Raw genomic sequence first — 27,583 nt, forward strand, 5'->3', positions numbered from 1 at the left:
GACTCCAGGTGTGTGTGTATTCAGTATAGTTTCAAGTAAGAATTTGTACAGGTCTGTCTGTGATTGTCTGCAACAACCAGCCACAATCCTCATCATTGCTCTTTTTCTGTTCTTGCCTCCCACCTGGTTCCCCTTGACTTCCCCCCACTCTTCCTCTTCCTCTTTCTCCCCCTTTGAGGTTTTTCACGTGAAGCTGGTTCGGTGTCACATTCAGAGATTCCACCTCTCTGCCCAACATCTAGTTTCCTACAACGAGGGGGGGGGCTGAATTTGAATATTTGTTAAAAAAATGATATACAGGGGAGTCCTGTTGTCAAGAATTCCCCTTCTGTTCCCACAAAACCAAAAGTGAGAGATAGACAGATGAAGAGAGAAGAAAAAGTGAATAACTGGTCATGTAAATCAGAGAACTGGCACTCTGATAGGGCTCATAGGAAAATCTGTGCCTCTTTCAGTTGTCTTTGTGCAGTGGAAAAGGGGAATCAAGATTTATTTTCTAGTAGCTTCATGTACCTCAGTTCTGTCCATTGATCTGAAACTCCAGGAATGCTTATCTGAGTACAGTTGTACAGCAATTCTAGGCTGCTGTCCTGACACTGGAGCGGCAATGCAAGTCTGATCTGGTCTTTGAAAATTGGTATATTTCACTTCAGTACTGTGATTTTAGTCCAGTGATGTTAACTACTACAGTTACACAGTCCAGTGATTCCAGTCCAGTGATGTCAAACCAATGAAGTTAAACAATTCAGTAGTTCCAGTCCAGTTATATTATTCTAGTGCAGTTAGACAGTGCAGTAATTCTAGTCCAGTGATGTTAAACCAATGCAGTTAAACAGTGCAGTAATTCCAGTCCAGTGATGTTAAACCAGTGCAGTTACACAGTTCAGTAACTCTAGTCCAGTGATGTTCAACCAGTCCAACTACTCAATGCAGCAATTTCAGTCCAGTGGCAATGGACTAGAACAATGCCTTAATGCACTAACTGTAGTGTAGCCCACTTTTGTTTTGTTATGTTGTATAATGTGTGAGTTGCTCACAGTTTGAGAGACCAGAGGAAACTCAAAGCAATACATTGTTTCCTCCCCCAGTTGTTGCTGTGGTTTTGTGGTCTCTGTGTTTGCGCAACAAGAACGCTGACACTGTATACAGGGAGTGAAGTGAGAGAGGGAGATGAGGAGGCAGAGAGAGAAAGAGATATGGGTGGAGATACTGAGAGCGATGAGAAAGAGGAGAGGGACACAGAGGCTGACAGGGGTCAGACGGTTTCTGTATGCATGAAAAGTCAGTCTTTTTTCCTGCTCTGATCCTACCAAGCTGTTAGGATCAGCCACCTCCCATCTAAGGGATCTTGAGGTTATTTAGTCCTTTAAGCCATCATCACTTTAAGACCTAGAGTCAAGGAAGAGATCAGCCTGTTCACTTGAAAGAGGTAGAAAATCTGCACAACTCACTGCCTTAAAGGATCAGGATTCAGGACATGGAGTCGTTAATCAAACCCTGACGTTAAGCAAAAATGCATGAGAGACTAATACGCACACTAGCTGACTTACTGGACATTACAACACTCCGATGCATCAAGAGAAAGGTGTGGGGGTTAAAAATGACAAATGCAGTGGACATTGAAGAAAATCACCAGGGAGCTGAAAGGGCTGCCGTTTAATCATTTCTGACATTGACCCCCCAACTTGGCCAGATCTGGCCTATTTTATTTTATTTCCCCTGTGCTCAGCGAGTCCCCATTTCTCGGAAGGTCACCCTGTTTCTTCTAGCTCTCCAGTGGAAACATTGACAATGTCCTCAAATAACACTGTTGCTCGTTATGTTAAGAATAACACTCGCGCTGCTGTTTTGAATACCGAAACTGGAAAATATGAACAGAGGACAAAGGAAAAAACACACAGAAAATAGACAAGCTAAATGGTAAAGTCGTTTGTCGCAGACAATAGGACTGTTGCATAATGCCCGGCATAAAAGGGAGCTGAAGCAAGGATGACAGAATTGTTCCGAACATAAATTGTTGTACGGGGATGCAGGGCCTGATGCAGATGCTTCTTTTCACTTGAGGCATTTCTGTTTTGAAATGTAGCTCGTTTGCTTTGCTACATAAACCGCTTACAGCTTGCTTAGCTGACTTAAAGGTTAGCAGCAGGGACAAGCATGGAACATGAACACTCATACTGGACATGCAAGTAGAAAAGGTGTGTAAAAACCCTGTGAGAATAATAAAACATATTTCTTCACTATTTTACAGTAATGTGGATGTCAAATATATTAGAAGGCGTGTGCAAAAGATAGAAAAAAAATTGGTAAGCTTTACGAAAAGAAGGGTTATTTACAGAACTGATTCTTGTTAGTGGTTATTGTAAGCAAATATTTGTGGACTCTTCTAGTCCATATGAACACTGACACAGCCCAGTCAAGGAGCTCTAGACTCTTCTAGTCCCTGTGGACACAGTGACACAGCCCAGTCACAGGGCTCTAGACTCTTCTAGTCCCTGTGGACACAATGACACAGCCCAGTCACAGGGCTCTAGACTTTTCTAGTCCCTGTGGACACACTGATGCAGCCCAGTCACAGGGCTCTAGACTCTTCTAGTCCCTGTGGACACAGTGACACAGCCCAGTCACTGTCACGCCCTCTGCAGCCAGAGGGTGCTCCTTCTCTGTCCTGTCTCTCATTTCCGGTTTTCTGCTGTCCTTCCGGTGTTTCTCTCTCTCTCTGGGACTATATATTTCCGGGTCTTTCAGTCTGCCTTCGCTCAGCATTGACGTTCGGATGTCCTGAGACCCGCCTAGCACCAGGTCGCCCCACGTCTGCTACCTGAGGGCATACTGTAGGTTTCTATACAGCATTCCCTGAACAGCTGAGCCCGGGCTAACCCCCGTCTCGCCGCTACGCATAGGGTCTTTTTGCTCTCCTGTCATTCCACGGTTCATCCCTTCAGATATCCGTGACAGTCACAGGGCTCTAGACTCTTCTAGTCCCTGTGGACACACTGACACAGCCCAGTCACAGGGCTCTAGACTCTTCTAGTCCCTGTGGACACACTGACACAGCCCAGTCACAGGGCTCTAGACTCTTCTAGTCCCTGTGGACACACTGACACAGCCCAGTCACAGGGCTCTAGACTCTTCTAGTCCCTGTGGACACACTGGCACAACCTAGTGGCAGGGGATCTAGATTTTTTTTTCTCCTTTAAATCGCTTGAATCTTTTGTACCTTTTTCTTTAGGACAATGCTGTGAATACACAAATGCAGGCATATTTTGTATTTATCATGCTTTCTTCTTTACAAAGAGGAAACGGCAAAATCGACTCCCTTTCTGCTTTGAGTCTATCAATTTGAATCTGTCCGCCCTTAATCATCTAAGCACACAGCAGGGCTGAAAGATGCTCAGTTTAACCTGACAGCTCTGTGCAGTTGTTTGTCACATATTTTCTGTTCATATTTTCCAGCCCCAATAGTCAAATCAGGAGCAGTACTGTTATTACCACTGTTACGAGCTGCAGTTTTGTTTGAAGTCTTTGTGTCGAATCTCAATTTTCCAACATATATTTACACACGTACGCACTCATATTCTGGCAAACATACTCTTGCAAATATTTTTCTACTTTTTAAAGAACGACCGTGTTTATCACAGTAATACGGATAACAAATTTGAGGGAGGCTATTTTAGAACTCTAGTACGACCCATCCGAAGAAGGCTCCACAGCCCAAACATCGTGTCTCCTTTCTTTTAATTTCAGCATGAAATAAACCTTACCTGTTCCTCTATTTTAAAGCTTTCTTTTAGAGCTTGTCCACAGCATTAATAACTGCGCAGAAAAATACAGAAGCTATATAATACATAAATACCTAGTATACCAACGCAATAAAGAAACAGTGCATAAACATATGAAAGATAAATGATTTGTCTGTTTGGAGTTTTAATACTTAAGCAATCCTAACATTTTCATCCAGGCACTTTCTGAATCTAGAGTTCGGCCTTTAACAACTTGTAATGGCTACATGGACACAGTTTTCACTGTATTCAGCATAACCACACTACTTGTATATATTGCACACACCATGGACACACAACAGCTCTGCTCACATTGAGTTTTATTCCATTTCTATTACATCTAATATCATTTAACCTATTTTCATAACCTCAAAATCGTGATTTTTGTGTTTTTGTGATTTCTATGATTTTTGTGAGCTCGCAGAAAAGACATTTCATTGCCAGCAACCACTGCTGCACGCCGTACTGTTGTGCATTTGAGAAATAGACTTTGATTTGATTTTGAACCTAGGTAGGAAATCTGTACCAGGCAACCTCAAATCTTTGTGTAAAGACACTTTTATTTCTATATCTAATGAATGAATGCCCTTTTTATTTTCCAGTTGTGGCCGCATGCCATTACTAAACAGTCCTTAAGGTTGGTCCTATCTGGACCCCTCACTATTTTATACTTGGAGGAAGTCTTCTCTCATTGTCCTATGTTCAGGAGTAAAGAGATTTAAGTCCCTTGATAGCATCATTCCTGCTGCTCTTTTTTAAATTATATTAAGGCTGTAATATAAAGGATTATTTCTCAAAGGTTGAGCAGATTGTTCTCATATTTTGTATTCCTCCCCACACACCTAACTACTAGATTTTCTGAAGCCTTATGTTATAGTGTCTCCTAAATTATAAATTCTGAAATTGCAGTAGGTATGCATTAGTAGGCACGCTGTAGGTTTGCATTACCATTTAAGTAGGTGTCATAACGGGAACTGGTCAATTAATAAAAGACAGAGGGTACAGATTAGGATCGAAAGCTATAACCAGGGTGATGTAATTAATGGAGTATTACAGGGATCTGTACTGGGGCCACTCCTCTCCCTAATTTATACAAATGAAATATAATTGATCTCATTCTGAATTGTAGATCAGAGGTCTTAAACCCTGTATCTGGGTCATTCCCATTTTTAACTGTTTATTATTAATTGTTTGACTAGTAAGACCTGTTTAATCAGAAATAACCATCTGAAGAGAGACTGTGTGAAGTTCTGTGTGTTTAAACTGATGAAACAGTACCCCTGAAGTTGGGTATTTTCAACACTCAGGATAGAATGAAGTAATAGTTAAGATTCTAAACAAGTAAGTAGATCAATGGAGTCATCAATTAGCAATCAATTAGACTTAGAGCTCAGCTGGAGTGAAAACCAGGGCTGAGAACCATCAATGTACCCTGAACTGCCACATAAAAGAGTAACAGTGATGCTTTGGTGCAATATTTCATAGATAAATTCTTTATATTCATTCATTACATTAGATAATAGGGCTCATGTACATTGCTTAATCCTTAGATGAAGTAAGAACTTTATAATCACACCAGTGTTTTCCATTCCCTTTAACTCTTTTAAAGAAAAAAAACCCTTTTAAGGTCTCGAAAAATGTTCAGATTTCAAAATCCCCTTGAATTGCTACAGCTGGTCTGAAACCTCCTACGGCTTTTCTCATCATGCAAAACCAGCCTTCTAGATCTAATTGATATTAGGCAACAGCTCGTCCAGCGCGTTGTCGGCGCAGAGACCGCGATCGAGGCAGTTGGGCCTGACGTCATCGTTCTCAACGGCCGATGTGGTCGTGACTGAGCTGAGCGGAAAACGCAGCACCAGCACTTTATCTCTGCCATCCCCGATAATATCAATTTATCTAACTCTCTTCTAGGTCATGTATCTTCTGAGACCAGGCTGTGTTTGGTGACAGCTCGGTTTTCCATTTGGCAGAAGTCGTACCTAAAACACCGAAGACCCTAAGAAAGGTCACGCAAGAGAAGAGGTTATTGGGTAGTTAGAAGATAACAGATCTAGGGATCTCATTGAGCCAAGGTATCAGATTCAACAACACGGCAGGCTAGCTTGTTCCACACTCCTCTAAGTTTTTGTGTAAAGGCCTCCCTTTTGTCTTTAGTAATTAGTGGACTTCCAAACAGTTTCCACTTGTGTCCTTGTGTGTTGGGTTTTGTGTTTCACTGTTTGTTCTGAAGATGTCTGCTGGGTTAACTTTGGCAGGGCCCTGAAGGGATTTGAATACTCACATCTCCTCAAACATTCCTCTATTCAAGACTATTCTTTTGACTTCAGCACCGGAGTTCTGCCCCCCTGCATCAACGATTTAGACTGACGTCGGCTGAGATCATCCCCTTTGTTCCTAACTGTTTTATTCAATTCAGGGTCAGTTCACACCCATACCAGGGGTTTTCAGAGAAGAATTTAGAGATCATTCAAAACAAAAATCAGAATACTCGTCAGCACTCAGGAAGCAAAGTTCGTATCATTGAAATACTATTTGCTTAATTGATCAATAACTTCATTGTTCTTCCATCTTCAAATAACAAGTGATCAAGAGTGACCTATAAGACTAACTGGATTGGGAGTCTTCAGGATCAGGCTTGGAGATTCTGCTCTCCTGCTAATTCAATGCAATCTGGACTTGGTCTGTTCCAGTTTCCATCTGGACCTCCGATGGTTGGTCTTTGAAGCCAGATACCTACCGGGTGGTGTATATATCAGCTAAAGAAGCCATGTGATTGGACAGTAACACAGAGAGTCCCCGAAAGCCACATACTGTATATAGAGAAGTGATGCGTGGTCATTTGCTTTTTAATTGTATCCATGTGCAGTAGGGGGAGACCAGGTCACCTGTGGGGGTGATTGGTATGTCCCAGATTTATCGGCCTCATGAGGACAGTTGATTGAATATTTATTTACCAACGGACATCACTAGGAGTCAGCAGAAGCTCCACTGCAGACTGGAGAAAGGGAAGGGCTGGCTTGTATGTTATACGCCTGAAAGAAAAGGTCTTTGCAAACTGCAAACAAGAACCTGCAGGGGGGAAAAAAAAACTTAGACTAAAAAACATGACAAAATAAATGCAAAATAGGCAAAGCAAAGCTTATTTTTGCTTTTATTGCACAAGAAAGGTTGTTTTTTTCAATCGGCCTCCTGGAAATTTTAGAGATGAGGCTGATTTGGCAAAATCCACATGCTTAACATATTATTATGTTTCATAAAATCTTTTTTTTTTCCGCAAAGCAATAGGAGGTCATATGGTATCATATCGTATGTACATTTCAGTGGAAATAAAGAGAGGCTGTAAGAGCAAGTGAATATAAATAGAAGAGCTGATGTTTCTTTTTTCCACTGAACTCAAAAGACTGCTTATAAAATTTTACTTGACGTCAAGCGCAAACTATATATCTTTATCCATCTCTTCTGCCAGGGCACTGGACTGACAGCGTGATGCAATCACTTCTGCTAAAGACGCCTGCTTCTCTGAACACACCGAAAAAAAAAATCCAGATTCCACTGAGCCAGGCTGCTAATGTTATTGTTGTCGCTGAAACTGAAACTGACATCTCTAAATTTAACGACGTGGGGAAAAAAACCAACAACCTGAAATACAGTATTCATTACTGTAACCTGTCACACTTTATAAAAGATCATAATTCTAATCCAGTCCAGCGATGTTAAACCAGTGCAGCTACACAGTACAGTAATTCCAGTGCAGTGATGTTAAACCAGTGCAGTGATGTTAAACCAGTGCAGTTACACAGTGCAGTAATTCCAGTCCAGTGATGTTAAACCAGTGCAGTTACACAGTACAGTAATTCCAGTGTAGTGATGTTAAACCAGTCCAGCTACACAGTACAGTAATTCCAGTGTAGTGATGTTAAACCAGTGCAGTTACACAGTCCAGTAATTCCAGTGCAGTGATGTTAAACCAGTGCAGTTACACAGTACAGTAATTCCAGTCCAGTGATGTTAAACCAGTGCAGTTACACAGTGCAGTAATTCCAGTCCAGTGATGTTAAACCAGTGCAGCTACACAGTACAGTAATTCCAGTGTAGTGATGTTAAACCAGTGCAGTTACACGGTACAGTAATTCCAGTCCAGTGATGTTAAACCAGTGCAGTTACACAGTACAGTAATTCCGGTTAAATTATTCGAAATTGGTGCAGTTACACACATTACATTAGTTCTAATGCAACCTAGCACAGTGACTCTCAGTTTAATGTACTAATCATTTATTGTAGTCGGTTTCTTCCAAAACTTTGAAGTGCATCGACTGCCTGGCCATAGAAGCAATAAAGACGTTTAGCGTCAGTTTGTCTATCAGTACTCATGTTGGAGTTTTTAAGAATAATACATTCACATATCTGGACCGCTAAACGGGACAAAACATACTGCAAATGTAGCCATTTCAAGTCCTTTTCTGCCACCTAATGGCGGCGCCAGCTTTCAGATATGATTTGCGCTTTTTCTCTGCGACTTACGGTAGTGCGGTTTGTAGCTGAAGAGCGTTGGAAGATGGGAATGGAGACAAAATGGCGGCGCCCATATGAGTGGTGCTATTGACTTTCCTTTAGATTTTGAATGTTTTTTTCCTCCGATAGCATTTTCAGATCGGTTTCTTTGAAGTGGTAAACAGAAACTAAAGCTATCATTGCTTTTCTTGGAGTAATAATATAAATAATCGTAGTTTCAGTTTTGTTACTATTGTGCTGTGTAACCTAAGGGGGATTTAAGCTTTTTGAACGTGCTAAACTGTCAGGTACGTATTGGCTAGGGTGTAGTGCTTTTATTCTGCTGTTTTACAGATACAGGGAGATGTTGTTTTGCAGTACTGTGTTTGTCTCTGTTTTTTTATTTATGGTATCGAAGTTGCGATATGATGGTTAGTGCTTTGAAACTGAAACTTATTAATTGGGTGATATTAATGTGCTTCATATAGGTTTAATAAATACCAAGCAATGCCAGCGACTGCAAAGGTAAATTGCATTCGCATAAAAGCACCAGCCTAATACATTTCAAATGTATTCCTATTTTAAAGTGTAGCGATTAAAAATCCACTCAAGTCAGTATTACTGCGCTTTAGTGTTTAGTCGGTGTCTGTACCGTGTCCTCTTCCTCACTCTTTAACATTAATGAATTACTGTGGTGCTCTGTAGAGAGCCTGTCAGCCCCAGACCCCACTTCTACTGCTTTCCGTTTTATTAAAGCTGCTGTATTTCTGTCTTCAGGCGTCCGATGGCTTTTCTGGGGAATCTGTTGAGGACGAGTCTGTTGATCTTCAAGTCGACAACACAGTCAGTGAGAGACTTCCACACAGGTATTACTTTCTCTTGTTATCTAACGTTTCATCTTATGTGTTTACCTGGAACCCTGAACTCTGATAATTTGGATTCATAATCATAATCTGTAAAAAAAAAATAGCGCAACAATGACATGCAGAGATGAGTTTAAAGATCAGTTAATACATTGTCAGCATTGCACACTTACAGTAATGTAGAAATTATCCATTACCTGCAATCACAAGCTGAAGAACTGGGTTTTACACCCCTATTTCCAGAGAGGCCCTAGCCCATCCAATTTTATGTGTCATCCGGTCCTGAAGAAACAAAATTTACTCAAGTAATGGATCACTAAAACAGGCTGTTTTCCAAATGCTGGAGCTTCTGACCCTTCAGAGCTAGTATGTCTCCAGGAATGTGTTCCAGATCTGTAAATGACTTAATTGAGCGAAGCACTCACTTCTGCATCTGAGACGTTTTGCAGTTTGAGGGTTGGATGGAGGGTAGGCTAATGAGAAATGGTGCCATTGCCTTGTTCCTTTGGAAATGGGTGACTGGGCAAAGCCAGTCAAGCACCCAGCATGCATTTTGGAGGCTGTGGGAAACTGCGGTACCTGGAGGAAGCCCATGCACTGAGAGAACTTGCAAACTCGGCACATGTTGGAATCCAGCAGGAGACAACCCAGGAGAGGATGCAAACTCCACACAGACTGATGCGCAGGACCCCAGAGGCGTGGGGCGGCAGCGGTGCTAACTGATATGCCGCCCTTTCAGAAAACACCTGAACGGAGTTTTAGATTAGTTTACCAGATTAGCTACCAGAGTCCCAAACAAGACCAATGGCCTCCACTCAGAAAAGAACTGCAGAACTTACTCTGCAGCATCTTACAGGTGCACTTTCAGAGTCCATCAGAGGGCTGGATCTCACCACAATCAGTGAGAGTTTTCCTGATGGTGTAACAATCTTCTGCAGACGTATTATAATCCTAAATACACTTCATCTCTTTTTTATAAATATTATAGGCACAACTGCAGGCCAGCATATGTCTTTGTGTCTGTAATGAGGATGTTAAACCAGTGCAGTTACACAGTGCAGTAATTCCAGTCCAGTGATGTTAAACCAGTGCAGCTACACAGTACAGTAGTTCCAGTCCAGTGATGTTAAACCAGTGCAGTTACACAGTACAGTAGTTCCAGTCCAGTGATGTTAAACCAGTGCAGTTACACAGTACAGTAATTCCAGTCCAGTGATGTTAAACTAGTGCAGTTACACAGTGCATTCAAATTGTTTTGATCTAAATTGTTTTAGATCTTCCAGGGCATTTTTGTGATGAGGACTGAATGAGGCCTCCAGAAAGGATAGTCCTTCGGCATTGCCCGGTGTTTAGGAAGAGCGTCGTAGTTTATTTTTCCTGCAATGGAGTAAGCACCTCAGGTCACCTTGTGCCCCTAGACCCTGGTGCGCCTCATCGGGCTGTTGTGTTGGTGCTGAGGAAAAGGTGGACCTGTGCGTGATGGGGCAGCGGCGCCACTTTTTCAGCCGCGAGATCGAAGCCGTGGCTGAATTCGGGGTGGGAGAGAGAGAGGGGGGGTCTGCTGCTGGTGGGATTATTGCTCACGCTGTGGTGCCCAGTATTGGTAGGATGGGGGAGCAGTCCTCTATTTCAGCGTCCCTGCTTCATGGCTTTTCTGTATTATCGCTCTTCCTCAGGGGGCTGCAGACTGATCCGGATGCACGCCATCCCCGCTCCAAAGCAGACGGACAGATGGACAGAGAAACGGAGCATGTTCGGTGTCTATGACAACATCGGGATCCTTGGTAAGTGAGGATGGGAGGGAATACTGTCCCTCTTTCTGAGCAGACTGCGTTTTCACAGACAGTCTGCATTATCTGTCTGTAATGTGCATGTGCCATTCCTTCTGGATTTCAGTTTGCAACAGATTCTCCTAAATCAGTAGTTCCTAACCCCAGTCTTGGACGGACACTGTGTCTTTCCTTCCAGAGGAGTTCTAGATCCGCAGTGCTAAATGAAGACTTCATTGATTTGCTTGCTTGTTGAGTCTTTCATTAATGGTGGCAGTTCTGAAATTGAAAAATCAGTACAGGGTTGATACGAAGTGAAAATGTCATCCTTTGCTGTAAGAGCTGCAAGCAAATTTATAGATATGCCTCAGAAAGAAAGCTGAAGTCAGCTTGTGATGAAGACTTTAGCTGAAGAGCAAAAGGGAAGACAAGCACACAGTGTTTCTCCAAGACTGTGGTTAGGACGCACTACCTTAAAACATCTTAATTCTCTCCTGATAGAATTTAAAAAAAAAGGTTTCACTGGTGGGTATAATTTATTAGTTATCGTGCGTACAGAGAAAAACAGAGTAATCTTCTTTGAAACACACACAAAACTCTTTTAGACTGTGTCAGACTCTGTAGGGTGCTCATGAGATCCTGTCCCGCAGTGTTTTTGCCTGCTCTGCTTTGTGCTTGGTGTTCTGCTGCAGCTTTACCATCTGTAGTTAAGGCTGTATTAATGGGCTGATGAGAACTGCATTATAATATAAATGAAATATACGTACATATTGTTCCGGTTTCCTTGTTAGTTGGGTGAGTTTTTTATTCTGTCTTTCTGGATTTTGCAGGAGCATTAGGTATATTTACCCTAAATTATGTAATTCCTGAAATTTCTTTATACTCTCCAGTTCCATTTTTCCACATCCTGCTGTGTCTGTGACTTTCTCTTTCTTCCTCCCTCATCTAGCTAATGAAACTGGCAGTTTAGGAACATAAGAAAGGTTGCAAATGAAAATAGGCCCATTGGGTCATCTGGCCTGTTTGATCGTTAATAGCTCATCCATCTGAGAATCTCTTCCAGGCAAGGCCTCAACTTCAACCACATGGCTCTGCAGCTTGTTCCACACTTCCACTACCCTTTGTGTAAAAAAAAATGCTTCTTGTTTTCACTTTCAAAAGCACTTCGGCTTAGTTTGCCCTTGTGGTCTGGATAATTAGCGTATTATATGTTTAATTCAATCATGTTGAACAGATCCTTCGAGCTCTTCAGTTGCTGGTGTGTTAAAAAAAAACCTGCAGACAGGTCTCTCCAGGACCAGAATAGTGGACCGGTGCTTTAAAGATGCTCTGGATTACAGGTACAACTTGCTGCTGGAGCCTAGAGAAAAGTGCAGGCATTAAATCCATTCAGCTAATCATGTAATGGGACTAATTAATGTGCTGTGTATTTGGATGGCTTAAACGCCAAGCTCTGCAGGAATCAGGGCTGGGGAAAAATGCTGCCCTGTGCTAGAGCAGTTCAGTCCTGGTCCCAGTGAGGTTTTCTTGGAGAGCTGGGAGAAGCTGTTAAATTGCTCCGATGAGGCCCATAAAAAGCTGGTTTGGGCCTTTATGGCTCTGTAGCTCAGGATCTGCGCCTGTGGCTGGAAGGTTGCTGGTTCAAATCCCACGGCTGGCAGAGGAATCCTATTCCGTTGGGCCCCTGAGCGAGGCCCTTAACCCGAGCTGCTCCAGGGGCATATATATAAATATATATATATAAATGGCTGACCCTGCTCTCTGACCCCCAGCTTCTCTCTTCCTGTCTGTGTGTCTCATGGAGAGCAAGCTGGGGTATGAGAAAAGCCGAATTCCTAATGCAAGAAATCGTATGTGGCCAATAAAGTGATCTGATCTTATGAGCTGGAGGAGAGACATGTGGCATTAGTCTCAAGGCAAGGTGTCAAGGCATGTTTCTCATGAGTGCGGTCGTTTGGTCGATCTTGTTGCCTAGGCGACTTCAAGGCCCACCCCAAGGACCTGATTGTGGCTCCCCGTTGGCTGAAGGGTTTCCGCGGCAACGAGCTGCAGCGCTGCCTGCGGAAGAGGAAGATGGTGGGCGAACGGATGTTCGCGGACGACCGCCACAGCCTGGACAAGCGGATCAAGTTCCTGTACCGCAGATTCAATCGCTACGGCAAACATCGATAGCCCGCCGGCAATCAATAAACGTACTGTTCTGTGTTCCACTTCTGTCCTGTCTTTTTCTCGGAATGCGGTGGCGTCGTGGTGTGACAGCGCTCGCCGCTCATGGGTGGAGTCCTGGCTGGGCTGGGGGGGGGGGGAGTTTGTATGTTATCCGTGTCAGAGTGGGTTTCCTCTGGGTGTTGTGCTTTCCTCCCACCTTTGGATGCCATATGGTTTAGGTTACCAGTTGTCCCCGAGTTGTGCCTGTGCATAGGTGTGCCCTGCGATGAACACAGTCAGATGATGGCACATAGCATTGATCCTACACTGACTGGCACACAGGATTACTACTGACCAGCACGCAGTAATGATGGGGCACTAAGTGGCACACTGTCCAGCATGCAGTGGTAATGGCACACTGACCAATATGCAGTAATGACAGGACACTGATTGACACAGTAATGATGAGATGCTGACTGGCCCAGTGTTATTGTCCTAATAGTACCTGACCCCCCCCCCCCCCCCGCCAGCTCTGCCCCTGACTGACAGACTCTGTCGCCATTGGCTGCCAGCTGGTGGGAGTGGGAGATTGCTAGATGGATGGACAGGGGCAGTACAGAGCGACTGGAAGTGAAGGGTGAGTCAGAGGGGTTTGGGTGGAGGCAGAGGGGGGTCAGAGAGGACAGGGGGGGTGGAGGGCAGTTATCTGGAGTACGGTCAGGCGAGGTGGGCGGGTGAGGGGGTCGTGTGTTGTAATGTCAGTGAAATAGACGGCGGCGCGGTGGGGGCGCAGACAGACGAGGGGAGCAGCACATTTGGTGTCTGCCTGAGAAAACCCGTCGAAGAGGGGCGGGAAAAAAAAGAGCGGAGTCGACAATCTTGGAGCCGGCTTGCACACTGCAGTGCCTCTCCTGCGTCCTCCTGTTGGAGAGAGAGAGAGAGAGCGCTGCAGTACTGCGAAAAACGGAGAGAGGGAGGGGAGGGGAGATAGGTACCGCACCGTCGCCTTTCCATGCGGTCCGAGAATACAGAGAGGGAGAGACTTGCGCAAGACTGCGGTACAGTTCCAGCAGAGAGAGACTCTGACTTCGAGAGGCGCTGCATCAACCCCCAGAGACGGTAGACGGGACAGAGGAGAAAAGGGTGGCTGGGGTGCTGCTTTTTCTTTTAATAATCTTTTGTTTATTTGCATGGGAAAACGCCAAAAAAAAGGCGATTTCAAACGGTTCAGCGGCTGAAAACTACTGGATTTTTAAAGCACTGCCAATTCTAGCATTTGAATTGGCAGGAGAGAAAGGGATCTATACCATTTTTCAGCTGACTTCGACTTGACTTTCCCGTTGTTGTTTTTTTTTTTTTTTTGCTGCACATCAGTCAGGCATCCGCTTTAACGGGGAGGCTGTCTGTCTTTCCGAACAGGTGACAGCCGGAGGCGCCTGCGCGTGTCGCGTCAGAAGGAGAGGAGACGCTGAAGTCCAGCCGGCGGCTCCACTGCGGCTCCGTGGCCGACGCGACTCCCATCACTCATTTCGAAAGCTGCAGTCACAGCAGATTCCGCGCCCCCCAATCCCTCTCCCTCGCCAAGCATTCAATCCCCCCTATCCCCCCGCCCATCAAACCACCAACACCCCCTCCTCATCATCACCACCACCACTTCATCCCCTCCAGAATCTGGACGTTTTCTTTCTCCCACTCTGCCTCTTAAACTTCGTGTCTTCGAGCTTGCACTGAGCCATCCGACAGACGGATCTCAAACGCGATGTAAGTACACTGCTGTCTTGCTTATTTAAAAAAAAACATAAAACGTTTTAATTAGAATATTTCCCCTTTCCAAACTCCGAGAGGTGAACGGATCGATTAATGGAAATCAGTTAATGATAATACACACTGTATACTTGCAGTGAACTGTCTATGTCCAGCATGTATATGTTACTGAGTCTGTCATCGGCCATCAGTAGACATCAATAGGTGTATGTACAACGCTCCTGTGTACTGAAATTATTAGGTCTGTAACAGTATGTGGCAAACAGATGATAGGGATTTGGGGAGATTCCTGCGGGGATGGAGTAGTGTAGGGGTGGACCATGTGACCCAGGCTCTCTGGACCAGACTGTTTCAGGACAGCAATTGAGAGGTCACCTTTCGGTTCAGAAATCCGTGTCACGAAAGCCCACATGTTCTGAAGGAATAGCTTGAGAAATGTCAGCTGGGGGGGCCGGGCTGTGTGAGTCCTGTCAGCACGCACTGGACAGATTGGCAACTCCACGGTCCGATTTCTCCCCCGATAACCTTGTGTTTTGTGTGTGTGTGTGTGGAAGAGCTATCCACATGCCTTTTTGAAGAAAGTCTAACCCCCTTCCTCAAAAAAAAAGAAAAGTCAGCCATTTTGGTGCAAAAGTTGAGTTGAGACGGACCCAGGGCTGTCGCTGCTTTCAAAGGGGGGTGGGGGTGGGAGCCCTGCGGTCGATTTAAAGGAAACCAGGACCTTCAGGTCTTACACATCCACCATTAAAGGAGCAGCAGCTCATATTGTTGACCGTGCTACTTTGTTGCACCTAGATACAGCTTTACAGTTTGCAAAAACAGAGAGATTTAGAGGAACTGGACTCATCCTCTGCAGAAGTACTGTAACTGTGGAAAGGCCTTACTGGAAGATGTGGGAGAATTGCCACTTGTGAACTGGTTACTCCTCAAGGACAGGTGGGACAGAGCAGGGAAGGCTGCACTCTCTTGTGTGGAAGCACACAGATTTGAGATTTGCCCTACAAGTGACTACAGTGCTCACTGCTAGCAGTTTTCCTATAGATGTTGTTAATAATCCCAGTATGAGGGATAGCAGTGACAGCAGAGGATATAGCAGAAGAAGCAGCAGCAGTGCTTTCAATGGTCTGATTGGAAAGGATGCATGAAATCACTGTGCTGCTGAGTGAAGTTTTGAAATGAGATTAATCATACAGAAGGCCTCTCCTGAGAGTAACAGAAAAGAACAGAAAATTGTGACCTTCTCCTGCTCTGGTTTAAATGCAGCTGTTTTCAAGGTGTGGTTCTGCAGACGTCAGGGCTAAAACAGAACATATTCAACAGCCAAATGTAACAGGTCAAGCATGGTATAGAATATTTTAGGCTCCAGTCACAGAATACATATGCTAATGTCCAGCTCTCTGAGAAACCCCAAAATTCAGCTATAATCTGATTGCTGCTGAAAGTGATGGTTGACCAATAGGTGGCTCTATATCAGTGGACTCAGACTTTCTAATCCGATGCTCCTGTATGGTGACCGGGGGCACTGCTGAAGAAGACGCTGTCCTTCAGATGAGATGTAAAACTGAGGTTCTGACTCATCAAAGATGAGTCATTCAGGATCTCATGGCAGAGGCTGTAAGTGTAGGAACAAAAGCCCAGTGTCCTGGCTAAATTCCAGCTGATATTTTCCAGTTGGCGCTTGTAGAATCTGGCCTGCTGTAAGGTTTCTCTTAATTCGACTGTTGAAGCAGTTTCTCCACTCCTTCACCTGATCTGCTGTGTAGTGGGGCATCTGATGCACCCCAAAACATATGGGGTTCCTTTCTGTAACACGGGACAGTATAACAGTACAATATACACTGTAGTACAGTCAATTTATATTATATTTGTTATAATATAAATAATGACAGTGTAATACTGTCCAAAACAAGAAATTAGAAACAGCATATAGCTAATACTGTAAATATTTTAGCGATTATTTACTTTTTGTTGTCTTTCTTAGTGCAGTGGCAATATACCTGATATGTTTACATAAGGGATATGTTTACTCCTCCTATCACTCTGTCTCTCCTTTCTCTGACTCAGGTCAGCCCCAGCTGCGGCCCCTGATGCTGCCCCCCCTGCCGGGCCACCAGGAGCCCCAGGAGGAGAAGGAGGGGCCCCTGGGTCTGGCCCTCCCCCTGCCCCTCCCAACCTCTCTAGCAATCGCAGACTGCAGCAGACACAAGCGCAAGTAGAAGAGGTCAGAGAAATCCTAATATAGACCCTAGAGACACTCCTCACACACAGAGAGATTAATACAGACCCTAATATAGACCCTAGAGACACACCTCACACAGAGATTAATACAGACCCTAATATAGACCCTAGAGACACACCTCACACACAGCGATTAATACAGATATTAGTGTAGCATTTTGAAGATTCAGGATGAATTGTACCCATTTAAACAATAGCAATCTGATTAAGGCCTTTAAAAGAGCTGACGGGGTGGAAAAAAAAAACTCTGCAGACACACCAGCCCCAGGGTGCAACTGTCGAGTTCTTGGATTGGACAGCCTGGCTCTAGTGTCTCTCCTAACAGAGGAATTACCTGGGTGTGTATGCAGACAGACGACACCGATGGTGGTACATGTAATCTTAGGACACAGGTGGGCTGTTAATGCATCAGCAGGGTGACTTCTCTCTATGCCTCTTTCTCAGGTTGTCGACATCATGCGAGTCAATGTGGACAAGGTCCTGGAGCGTGACCAGAAACTCTCGGAGCTGGATGACCGGGCCGATGCACTGCAGGCCGGTGCTTCGCAGTTTGAGAGCAGCGCCGCCAAACTGAAGAGGAAGTACTGGTGGAAAAACTGCAAGGTGGGCCATGAGCAGGGGTCTGTGAGCTTCGCTAGTTAATGTGCTTCTTGTGTCAGCAGCAGGAGCAGCAGAGTTACAGGGTCTTTGTGCGTTAACACAAAGGGCAGCATGACAAATGCAATATCCCCAGTTCTCCTTATTCACAGGGGACATGTTCTTGAATATCTGTAGATAGCAAACACAGGGAAAAGATGGAAAGCATCATCTAAATCCGTAGGATTATTAGCGGATGTGACGTCCACTCACTCTTAACCCTCTAATTCTCTCTCTGTCCTAGATGATGATTATGATGGGAGTGATATGTGCCATTGTGGTGGGCATCATTTTTCGTAAGTATAATCTACTGCAGCAAGTCAGCATTACAGTTGGTCTGTGTTCCCCTTAAGCCACAAGAGGGCGCCAGCACGCTTCAAAGAGATGGGCCTCTTGTCCCATTTAATATGGATTTCCCTCTGGGGTATTTCCCCTTTGCAGTCTCTTGCAGAAATCCCCCTGGCACCCAGCTGTCCTCATTACAGCAGGAGTAATTGAGAAGATTATCTTCCTCCCCTAAGGAGAGTAGGGAGCACCCCAGCCAGTACCTTTACTCAGAAGAAGAAAGCTGCTATCGACCACCCTTGTATTAGGAAGATAGAGACACTGGGACCACAAGAGCAAAGTCGGGACAACAATCCCTGGTCAGATGTGATCCAGTGGGTCAGGAGAGGACTGTTGGATGGAATTTTGCTGTGTGACAGGAAAGGAAATGGGAGACTCTGAAGGCTAAAATCTGTCTCTGCCCTCCTCCCCCGTGTGAGAGTACTGTATTCGTTCCTTTCCTGTTTGATCTCAGGAATATCCTATCCTGATAGTCCCAAACCAGCCCATACAATCCCATTTGGCAAAGATTCTTAGCCATAAAGAAGAACAGCCTTCCGCTCATGTCCCTGGTGCAGGTGAGTCAGTAGCAGCTTTCATCTTCTCCTGAGATTAGGTGCAGACTGGGGCTCAGTTCTCTGGGAGCCTTATAAATGACCATTATCTTCAAGGCAGATAGCAATTATTTCAGTGAGAGATCACTGTGGAATTGTTTCCAGATAAAGAGGGAAACCTGAGTGAAAATACTAGAACAGTGCAGAATGTCTAAGTCTTCTGCAGAGCAATGTATCTATTTAATTCATGTCAGTGTCTAGATTAACTCCATTCCACTACCTCAGTTTTGAATCTGTAGCGTTCTCTCAGGCTTTCCTCTCTCTGAATGTAGTTGGACTGGACTGTAGAGTCACACAGGCATACTGGCTGTATGAACCAGTTATTCTCCTGTGCAGCTTGTCTTTCTCATGACCTCTATCTCCACCTCCTTCTCTTCCCAAGTGTACTTCTTCACCTGAGCTGGACTCCAGAAGCCTGGACAGCAAAGAGTGGGAAGAAAGGAAGGAAATAAGGAGAGAAGGAAAAGCACTGAAGGCAAATCAGCCCCATATCCTTCTGATTTCAAACACTAATGTCTTCCATACATTTGTCATCTGCTCAGAAAAACAGATGCTAGTTTACACACATTAATGCCATCTGCTTGGTTTCCTCCAGTTCTCTCATCTCACTGTGTCTCCTGTCCTCATGTGCGCTTATTACTGAGGGATTCTCTGTGATCTCGTCTCACTGTGCCTCCTGTCCAGTTGTGTGTGTTTATTACTGAGGAATCCCCTGTGATCTATTCTCACTGTGTCTCCTGTCCTCATGTGCTTATTACTGAGGGATTCTCTGTGATCTCCTCTCACCGTACCTCCTGTCCAGTTGTGTGTGTTTATTACTGAAGGATTCTCTGTCATCTCCTCTTATTGTCTCTCCTGTCCTCTTGTGTGTGTTTATTACTGAGGCATTCTCTGTGATCTCCTCTCTCTTACTGTGTCTCCTGTCCTGCTGTGTGTTTATTACTGAGAGATCCTCTGTTCTGTCTTCTCATACCTTCTAGTGTAATGCCATATAGTAATTATACCCAATACTAAGAAATTACACCCCTACCATAAACATGCAACAGAGGATACTATATACTGTACGTACAGAGAGAGAGGACATGAGAAGGAATCTCTAAAATGCATATGACAGGATAGGAGTGACAGTGAGAGAGAAAGGAGATAATATAGAACCCATCGGTAATAAGCACACTAACATGACTGATACAGATAGTGAGAAAGTAACTGGAAAAACCGAGCAGATCATTCATAAATGTCAGAATTTCATTAGATCAGTGCTTTTGCACTAACTTTTCAAAGCTTGCTAACTTTGTAAATGATGGGCAAAATAGCTCCAAAATACTTCTGAAACTGTACTCCTTTATGCAAAAAAAAGAATACTTAAAACACTTTTATGAATGTGTACCTGGAAATTGTAATTGTGCTTATTTTTTAAATGTTTGTTTTTGTACTAATGTACTCATTGTTTGTTTATTCATTTATACATTGTCTGAGAGACTGCTTGGATATTGTTCTTTAATTTCTTTATTGCCCAATATATATATGGTGATTCCCAGTGACAGAACTTCATTTTCACCTGATGTGCACACATACTGTACTGGAAGCAAACACAGACATACAGGCACTTGCTGGTGAGACCATGTATCTCCAAACACTCATTGTGGATATCATTGTTGGACACACTGTATACACACACACACCTGGAGTCCAGACTCTTATTGAACACACTGTATATACACACACCTGGAGTCCAGACTTTTATTGGAGACACTGTATATCGAACACAAACCTGGAGTCCAGACTCTTACTGGAGACACTGTATACACACACCTGGAGTCCAGACTCTTGTTGGAGACACTGTACACACACACACACCTGCAGTCCAGCCGCTTATTGAACACACTGTATACACACACACACCTGGAGTCCAGACTTTTATTGGAGACACTGTATACACACACACACACACACACCTGGAGTCAAGACTCTTACTGGACATCCTGAATATATACACGCCTGGCTTACAGACTTATGTTAAAGACAGTGTGTATACACATCTGGTGTATAGAAATTTCAGAGAAAAAAACGATCCACTGTATAAGCTGGGCATAGTGCTTTAGCGTTGTTTAATTTCTGAGCTGTGATTTTGTGGATGTTTGTGCTATTGAGTGGGCCATCAGTCTGTGTTGAGTTCATGCTCTCCCACAAAACCCCTCTTTCATATCTTCTCTCCCTTCTGTTTCTCTGAAAGATGTGTGAAATGCTAAAATATTTTAAAACAACAAAAAAAAAGAATCTATATTTAAATTACAAAAAAGTCAATATTATTGCATTGAAAAAAATAGGAACTCCAAAGCAATTAAAATAAACTAACAAGGATAATATGATCATTATCGATTCAAGCATGTATATTTGTTCTGTACGCTGCGCTTGTACTAATTAAAATCAATATTGCGAATTATACTGTTTGTTTTGATTTACTATAAGCCTCAGAAACTCAACTCATCCTTTTCCATTCAATCTCGACCTAATTCCCGATTCTACTGCCTGTTCTCTCATTCACAGATATAATGGACTGTAGTCTCCAGTCAGTCAGTGTCTCTGTGCTGTAGTGTCCAGTCAGTCAGGGTCACTGTGCTGTAGTGTCCAGTCAGTCAGTCAGTCAGTGTCCCTGTGCTGTAGTGTCCAGTCATTCAGTCAGTCAGTCAGTCAGTCAGTCAGTGTTAATGTTACTGCTCATGCCCACTACCACATGGAGCATTTTAAATAGCAAAGTAAGTATAGGCTATAGGCTACTAAAGTTTATTTTCTTTGACAAAGACATGTGTCCTTCATTTAAAGATACTTAGAATTGTGATTAAGGTACAAATAAATAACCTTCTAGATGGGGTTATTCAAGAGGGATTCTGGAGCTGCCTCTCACAAGACACTTTAGATTTTAAAGATCTGGACACAATTCTCTGTTTATAATTCACAAGAAATGTTACAAACTTCATGAGCCTGGTCAGTAGTCCTTCCATTGGGGTTCACCGTAATTACAGATCTGAGAAAATGTTTCTTCAGATTTGCAGGAGTTTCAAGCTTCCTCATCTATAGAATTCCAACTTCCCTTCCAAAACATGCAGACAGGTGTGTTGTGTCACACATATAGGAGCTGTTTCACCTCAACCTTTCACTGCCACTGTCCCAGAGCAGGCAGTTTTACAAGCAAATGTGTCACTGAGTTCCGCTCCAGGCATAATCATTGACACACAATCCAAACCTCTACCCTGGAACAGTACATCTATCTGTCTTCTCACGGCTTTATCCAGTACAGGGTCGCAGGGGGAGCTGGACCCTATTCCAGCCAGCAACACTCGCACGGCAGGATACACCCTGGGTGGGACACCAGTTCATCACAGGGCAGAAACTCACAACAGGGCCAATGTTCTCAGAAGACAGTTAACCTACAGTACAAACGTGCCTTTGGACTGTAGAAGGAAACAAAAGCACCAGGAGGAAACCCACATAAACATGGGGACAACATACAAACTCCATTTAGACAACTTTTGTTTAAGATGGCGGATGTTTTGATGTCACAGAACGTGCCAGTGTGGTTTCTGAAAAATGTGGCGGTCTTCATTTTTTGTAGTCACTTTCCCGATTTCCGCCAGCGTCCTTTGCTGAGACAGGTTACGTGTAAAAATCGATAAGTTATGTGAATTGACGTTATTTAACAGGACAGTCACTCGGTTCTGTATTGTGATCGATCCCTAGCACTGCGACAGAACGAGAGTTTATTTCCACTGTCGTGAGAATCTGCTGCTTTTGTCGTCAGTCTCTCAGCGTGTGTTTTTAAATGGGTAAGGCGATTTGATAACTGATCCGATATCTCGGTATAAAGGAATGTAATAGTAATTCCCTTCAAAACGGTGAGGTGTGTTAATGACTCTGAATAAAGAGCAAAATAAAAAATCGGTTTTAAACTTTTCGAACTCACTGCGATACGTTGCTGCCTGTCATTCTGTATTTCTTACACCTGCTTCTCATTTATTATGCGGTTTAAGTACATTTATTGTAGAAAGAGACCACAAATTGCCTGGCGAGCACTGACTGTTGTGTGCTTTGTTGTGTCCGAGTTTGAGCACCTCTGCCAAAACAACCGTACAGATTATGTTAAAGCGCGTTTGAAAGAAGAGAGGGTTTGCTCCGTATTCCATGTCTTTTGATGGGGTTTCTGTGTATCTGTGAGGATTATGAGGTAGTAGATCAAAGAGATCGTCGGGGTGTGTGTATTTGACGGTGAAAAGGCACTTTCAAGGATGACGTAGAAAATTCCACATTGAAACAGCGGAATCTGAAAAAAGAAAACAATTCTCCAGAATAACCTTTTTGAACATGAATTAAATGCGTGGGTTGTAATAATACTCACTTTTAATATGTGTGCTCAGACTTTCGCAGGGATACAACTGCCTAGTTTAACGAAACTGACGAAACTGGTCTGTTCTCTGTGAGAAGCAGACGGTCCAGGAGTGTGTTAATGACACTGAACAAAGAGCCACATAAATCATCCGTTTTTAATAATTCAGAATTCATTCCTATTGTGGTACATGACCGGCGGCCTCGGCTGTATTATTAACACATTGTTTTGATCTTTACTGAGGGTTTAAGTACATTTATTTTAGAAATAGACGACAAAGTGACGGGTGAGCACCGCCTTTCGTGAGCTCTGTTGTTGGAGTTTGGGCAATTCTGTCAGAATTATTGTACAGAAAAAGCTATAACTCAACTGCATATTAAAGACCAGGGAGTTTCCTCTGCATTTTGCATCTTTTGTACTCCTTTCTGTGTATTTGTGAGGATTACGGGGCAGTTTTGTGCGGGGAGAAAACACAAGTGCGAGCGGGCTGTGCGGAGCGGAGCTGCAGCAGCAGCAGCGGTTGAGTCTCCACGGTTCTCATGCGGCCTTGAAGTTCCGCCTGCGCGCGGAGCCGCAGACAGTCCGACAGCAGACGGAGACGCAGCGATGGCAGAAGAAGTCGCTCCGGCCCCCGCCGCCGCGCCGGCCAAGGCGCCCAAGAAGAAGAGCGCCGCCAAGCCCAAGAAAGCGGGTCCCAGCGTGGGAGAGCTCGTCCTGCAGGCCGTGTCCGCCTCCAAGGAGCGGAGCGGCGTGTCCCTGGCCGCCCTGAAGAAGTCCCTGGCGGCCGGCGGCTACGACGTGGAAAAGAACAACTCCCGCGTCAAGCTGGCCATCAAGAGCCTGGTGACCAAGGGCACCCTGGTGCAGACCAAGGGCACCGGCGCCTCGGGCTCCTTCAAGCTCAACAAGAAGCAGGCGGAGACCAAGACCAAGCCCGTGAAGAAAGTCACCGCCGCCGCCAAAGCCAAGAAGCCGGCGGCCAAGAAACCCGCAGCGGCTAAAAAGCCCAAGAAGGCGGCGCCCAAGAAGCCGGCGGCCGCCAAGAAGTCTCCCAAGAAGCCAGCGGCCGCCAAGAAGTCGCCCAAGAAAGCCGCGAAGCCCGCAGCGGCCAAGAAGGCGACCAAGAGCCCCAAGAAGGCCAAGAAGCCAGCGGCGCCTAAGAAGGCGAAGAGCCCGAAGAAAGCCAAGGCAGCGAAGCCCAAGGTGGCCAAACCCAAGACGGCCAAAGCTAAGAAAGCGGCTCCCAAGAAGAAGTGAGCGATCGACCCTCGAGTTAATTTCCTACAAACCCAAAGGCTCTTCTAAGAGCCACCAGCCCTTCCGAGAGAGAGCGCAGACTTTCCCTTTTCACCGCTTGAAAGCGCCGGTTCGCTCGATATGGGGGGGAATAGTTATTTTACACAATGGGGGGTATTGAGTTTTAGCGGTTAAAGTATCTTTTTTCTTGAAATTGAAACTGAAATGCGATATTTAGTCGAACTGGGTAAAGTGTACAGATGTAAATATTGTAAATTATATTGTAGATATTGGGTGCATAAAGGTGTTGCAGATTTATAAGGATTCCTTTCCGTTAAGAAATAAACTTTCTAACCTTCAACGAACAGCGTTGTGACTCCTTGCATCTCTATAATAATAATTGCTTACACTTATATAGCGCTTTTCTGGACACTCCACTCAAAGCGCTTTACAGGTAATGGGGACTCCCCTCCACCACCACCAATGTGCAGCCCCACCAGCCATAGTGCGCCAGAACGCTCCCCACACATCAGCCATCAGTGGGGAGGAGAGCAGAGTAATGTAGCCAATTCATCTCTACACTAACAATGATTGTAAGTTGAGGCTACAATCAAATGTTGTACATTTTAACATTGCACGTAGGTTTACATTGCAATTCGTGACTTCTAGTCTCACAGCTAAAGCGGAAATTTGATAAGGCGTAACGTGACAGATTTATCAATTTAACAGCAACACCAATGAACTTTTCATTTTGAGGCCTCGCAGGCGGGTGATCCAGATTTTAATAGGGAATTTAGCTTAATTCTATTTAAGGTATTGTGTTAAGACATGGTTACTGAGAGTCAGACGCTGGTGAAATTCACTAAAATATACATTTTTAATGAATGAAATTGACCGATTAAGCAAAGACGAGCTTTTGTCCTCACTCGGCAGCAGAGCAGCGCTCTGTGTTCAGAGTCCGAATTTCCCTCCTGCCTGTTGATTGGTGGAGACCGAGAGCGCTGCTTGGCAGCACTGATCTCTGATTGGGTGGAGAGCTTGTTCCGGTCCAACCAATCAAATTCAACCGCGACTATTCAAAAGCGGGGCGGCAGACAGCTTGTATTCATTATTCACAGTTTTCTTCAGACAAGCTTGACAGTGCAAGATGAGCGGCAGAGGAAAGACCGGCGGTAAGGCCAGAGCCAAGGCCAAGACTCGCTCTTCCAGGGCCGGACTGCAGTTCCCTGTGGGCCGTGTCCACCGGCTGCTGCGCAAGGGAAACTATGCTGAGCGGGTCGGCGCCGGAGCCCCGGTGTATCTGGCCGCGGTGCTGGAGTACCTGACCGCCGAGATCCTGGAGCTGGCTGGCAACGCCGCCCGGGACAACAAGAAGACCCGCATCATCCCCCGGCACCTGCAGCTGGCCGTCCGCAACGACGAGGAGCTGAACAAGCTGCTGGGCGGCGTGACCATCGCGCAGGGCGGCGTGCTGCCCAACATCCAGGCGGTGCTGCTGCCCAAGAAGACCGAGAAGCCGGCCAAGAGCAAGTAAACAGCCCGGCAGAGACCTCCGACTGACCCCGAACCCAAAGGCTCTTTTAAGAGCCACCCACAGCCTCTTGAAAAGAGCGAATTTTTTTCTTTTATTTATATAATTTCAGCATACGCAAGTTTTTTTTCACTAAGATTTTAGTAGTGATGAAGTAGATTTTCACATTTCAATTATGAACCAAACAGCGATCTGTGTTTCCTTATTGTAGCTGAAAGGGGTTTATACGATTTTTCTGTTCATTCATACTAGCTGGGGTCTGCCAAAAGACAAATTCCTAATGCAAGGATAAAAGGCTTAATAAAGTGATCTTATCTTTTATAACTACTTTCTTAACTCTGAACTGTAAAATTTGGGTCGTTAGCACAAAATTCACGTCCCGATTCTTTGGAGTGCCTTGAGACACTAAAATATATTACTCTCCTTGATTATACTAGTATTATACTATTTAATCATTTTATGTAATTATATTCTTGTCCTACATTATTACAGCTAAAACACTAGTCAAACTCATTTCCGCGTTATTGTCATCTCGGTATAAAAACGCCTGAACTCTTTTACTTTATTAAACCGAGAAAACTGGAGACGTGAAACCCACGAGGAGTGTAAGAGCTGCGCGAGATCCGTTTTTCACTTGTATAATTGCAACATTTACAAGAAGGTTTCTTGAAAAAGAGCGAGATCTGTTTTTCTTAACGAAGTAATCGCGATTGGAATACGAAGAGAAAGAATCGCACACAACAAGACAAGTTATGAGAATCATTTGGCCTCGTTCACATACAAATACGTTTCCGCTTAGCTAAGGCGTATTACGAGAAGGGAGACTGGGGTGTCGGGTTAACTGGTTTGGTGGAAACGTGTGTAAAATGTGGGGACGCTCAGAGGAAGAGCGAGGAGTGTCTGAGCTGCGCGCTCGTTTTCAAACTGTCCAATCAGTGAATTACAGCCCCCCTTCTCCTTCTCCCCTCTGGACCTTTCAGCCAATCAGGACGGGGCTGCCTGCGCATATAAACCCGAGAGCGGGCTGCTGCTTTCAGTACAGTGGTGATTGTGAAGAGCAGCGAGGAAGATGGCGAGAACCAAGCAGACCGCTCGCAAGTCCACCGGCGGCAAGGCGCCCAGGAAGCAGCTGGCCACCAAGGCTGCCCGCAAGAGCGCCCCCGCCACCGGCGGCGTGAAGAAGCCCCACCGCTACAGGCCCGGCACCGTGGCTCTGCGGGAGATCCGCCGCTACCAGAAGTCCACCGAGCTGCTGATCCGCAAGCTGCCCTTCCAGCGCCTGGTGAGAGAGATCGCCCAGGACTTCAAGACCGACCTGCGCTTCCAGAGCTCCGCCGTCATGGCTCTGCAGGAGGCCAGCGAGGCTTACCTGGTGGGGCTCTTCGAGGACACCAACCTGTGCGCCATCCACGCCAAGAGGGTGACCATCATGCCCAAAGACATCCAGCTGGCCCGCCGCATCCGCGGGGAGCGGGCTTAGACACGGACCGCCTGCTGCAGCATCTTTTCCCTTGAACACAAAGGCTCTTTTAAGAGCCACCACAACACTCGAAAGGGTTACATTATTCCATTATAGTCTGTACGAGACACAATTCTCGTTTGGTTAGCGGATAAGTGTAACCCGTACCGAGAAGCGGTTTTCTGCCCCCTCGTGTAAAAGCCCCTCTGCACGACTGCACTGCTGCAGTACACCAGCGACACACGTCTCCCCTTTTGCTCTAAATTCGCTTTTCAGCATTCATATCCACATTTAAGTGTTCAAATGCATGAGATTATTTTTAATGACACAAGAGCGATTGGCAT

At 44.9% G+C, this 27,583-nt stretch overlaps 3 protein-coding genes and 1 pseudogene across 6 annotated transcripts; all 4 read left to right on the plus strand.

Moving 5' to 3' along the window:
* The first annotated feature begins 8,328 nt into the window (after positions 1-8,328).
* On the plus strand, positions 8,329-13,118 carry mrpl51 (mitochondrial ribosomal protein L51). Its single transcript, XM_088619059.1, has 4 exons — positions 8,329-8,584; positions 9,054-9,142; positions 10,816-10,923; positions 12,884-13,118. Exons 2-4 carry the CDS (start codon positions 9,061-9,063, stop codon positions 13,078-13,080), a joined length of 387 nt encoding a protein of 128 aa, XP_088475185.1. The 5' UTR covers positions 8,329-8,584; positions 9,054-9,060; the 3' UTR covers positions 13,081-13,118.
* A 650-nt stretch (positions 13,119-13,768) lies between these two features.
* On the plus strand, positions 13,769-21,075 carry LOC148640834 (vesicle-associated membrane protein 1-like). Of its 4 annotated transcripts, none has more exons than XM_088619060.1 (6): positions 13,769-14,208; positions 14,476-14,817; positions 16,885-17,041; positions 17,503-17,661; positions 17,939-17,990; positions 19,015-21,075. In XM_088619060.1, coding segments are annotated over exons 2-6 (387 nt in total). In that variant the 5' UTR covers positions 13,769-14,208; positions 14,476-14,815; the 3' UTR covers positions 19,032-21,075. The 4 variants fall into 4 exon arrangements, with proteins under 4 accessions (XP_088475186.1, XP_088475187.1, XP_088475188.1 ...); XM_088619061.1 differs by having other exon boundaries at positions 13,769-14,175; XM_088619062.1 differs by having other exon boundaries at positions 13,769-14,114.
* A 2,533-nt stretch (positions 21,076-23,608) lies between these two features.
* LOC148640835 (histone H1 pseudogene) lies at positions 23,609-24,610 on the plus strand (annotated as a pseudogene).
* Positions 24,611-25,372: 762 nt separating this feature from the next.
* Positions 25,373-25,839, plus strand: LOC148640836 (histone H2A). Its single transcript, XM_088619066.1, has one exon. The coding sequence runs from the start codon at positions 25,397-25,399 to the stop codon at positions 25,781-25,783; it is 387 nt and encodes a 128-aa protein (XP_088475192.1). The 5' UTR covers positions 25,373-25,396; the 3' UTR covers positions 25,784-25,839.
* The last annotated feature ends 1,744 nt before the right edge of the window (positions 25,840-27,583 follow it).

This window comes from Lepisosteus platostomus, chromosome 25 (assembly GCF_059453375.1).
Source record: "Lepisosteus platostomus isolate fLepPlt1 chromosome 25, fLepPlt1.hap1, whole genome shotgun sequence".
Classification (NCBI taxonomy): Eukaryota; Metazoa; Chordata; class Actinopteri; order Semionotiformes; family Lepisosteidae; genus Lepisosteus; species Lepisosteus platostomus.

Bases quoted from the DNA above. Each gene is read 5' to 3' on its own strand.
- mrpl51 (XM_088619059.1), top strand. From the start codon at position 9,061: ATGGCTTTTCTGGGGAATCTGTTGAGGACGAGTCTGTTGATCTTCAAG. The intron at 9,143-10,815 runs GTATTACTTTCT...GCTCTTCCTCAG, and splicing joins AGTGAGAGACTTCCACACAG to GGGGCTGCAGACTGATCCGG. The intron at 10,924-12,883 runs GTAAGTGAGGAT...CTTGTTGCCTAG, and splicing joins TGACAACATCGGGATCCTTG to GCGACTTCAAGGCCCACCCC.
- LOC148640836 (XM_088619066.1), top strand. From the start codon at position 25,397: ATGAGCGGCAGAGGAAAGACCGGCGGTAAGGCCAGAGCCAAGGCCAAG.
- LOC148640834 (XM_088619060.1), top strand. The intron at 17,042-17,502 runs GTCAGAGAAATC...CCTCTTTCTCAG, and splicing joins CACAAGCGCAAGTAGAAGAG to GTTGTCGACATCATGCGAGT. The intron at 17,662-17,938 runs GTGGGCCATGAG...TCTCTGTCCTAG, and splicing joins ACTGGTGGAAAAACTGCAAG to ATGATGATTATGATGGGAGT.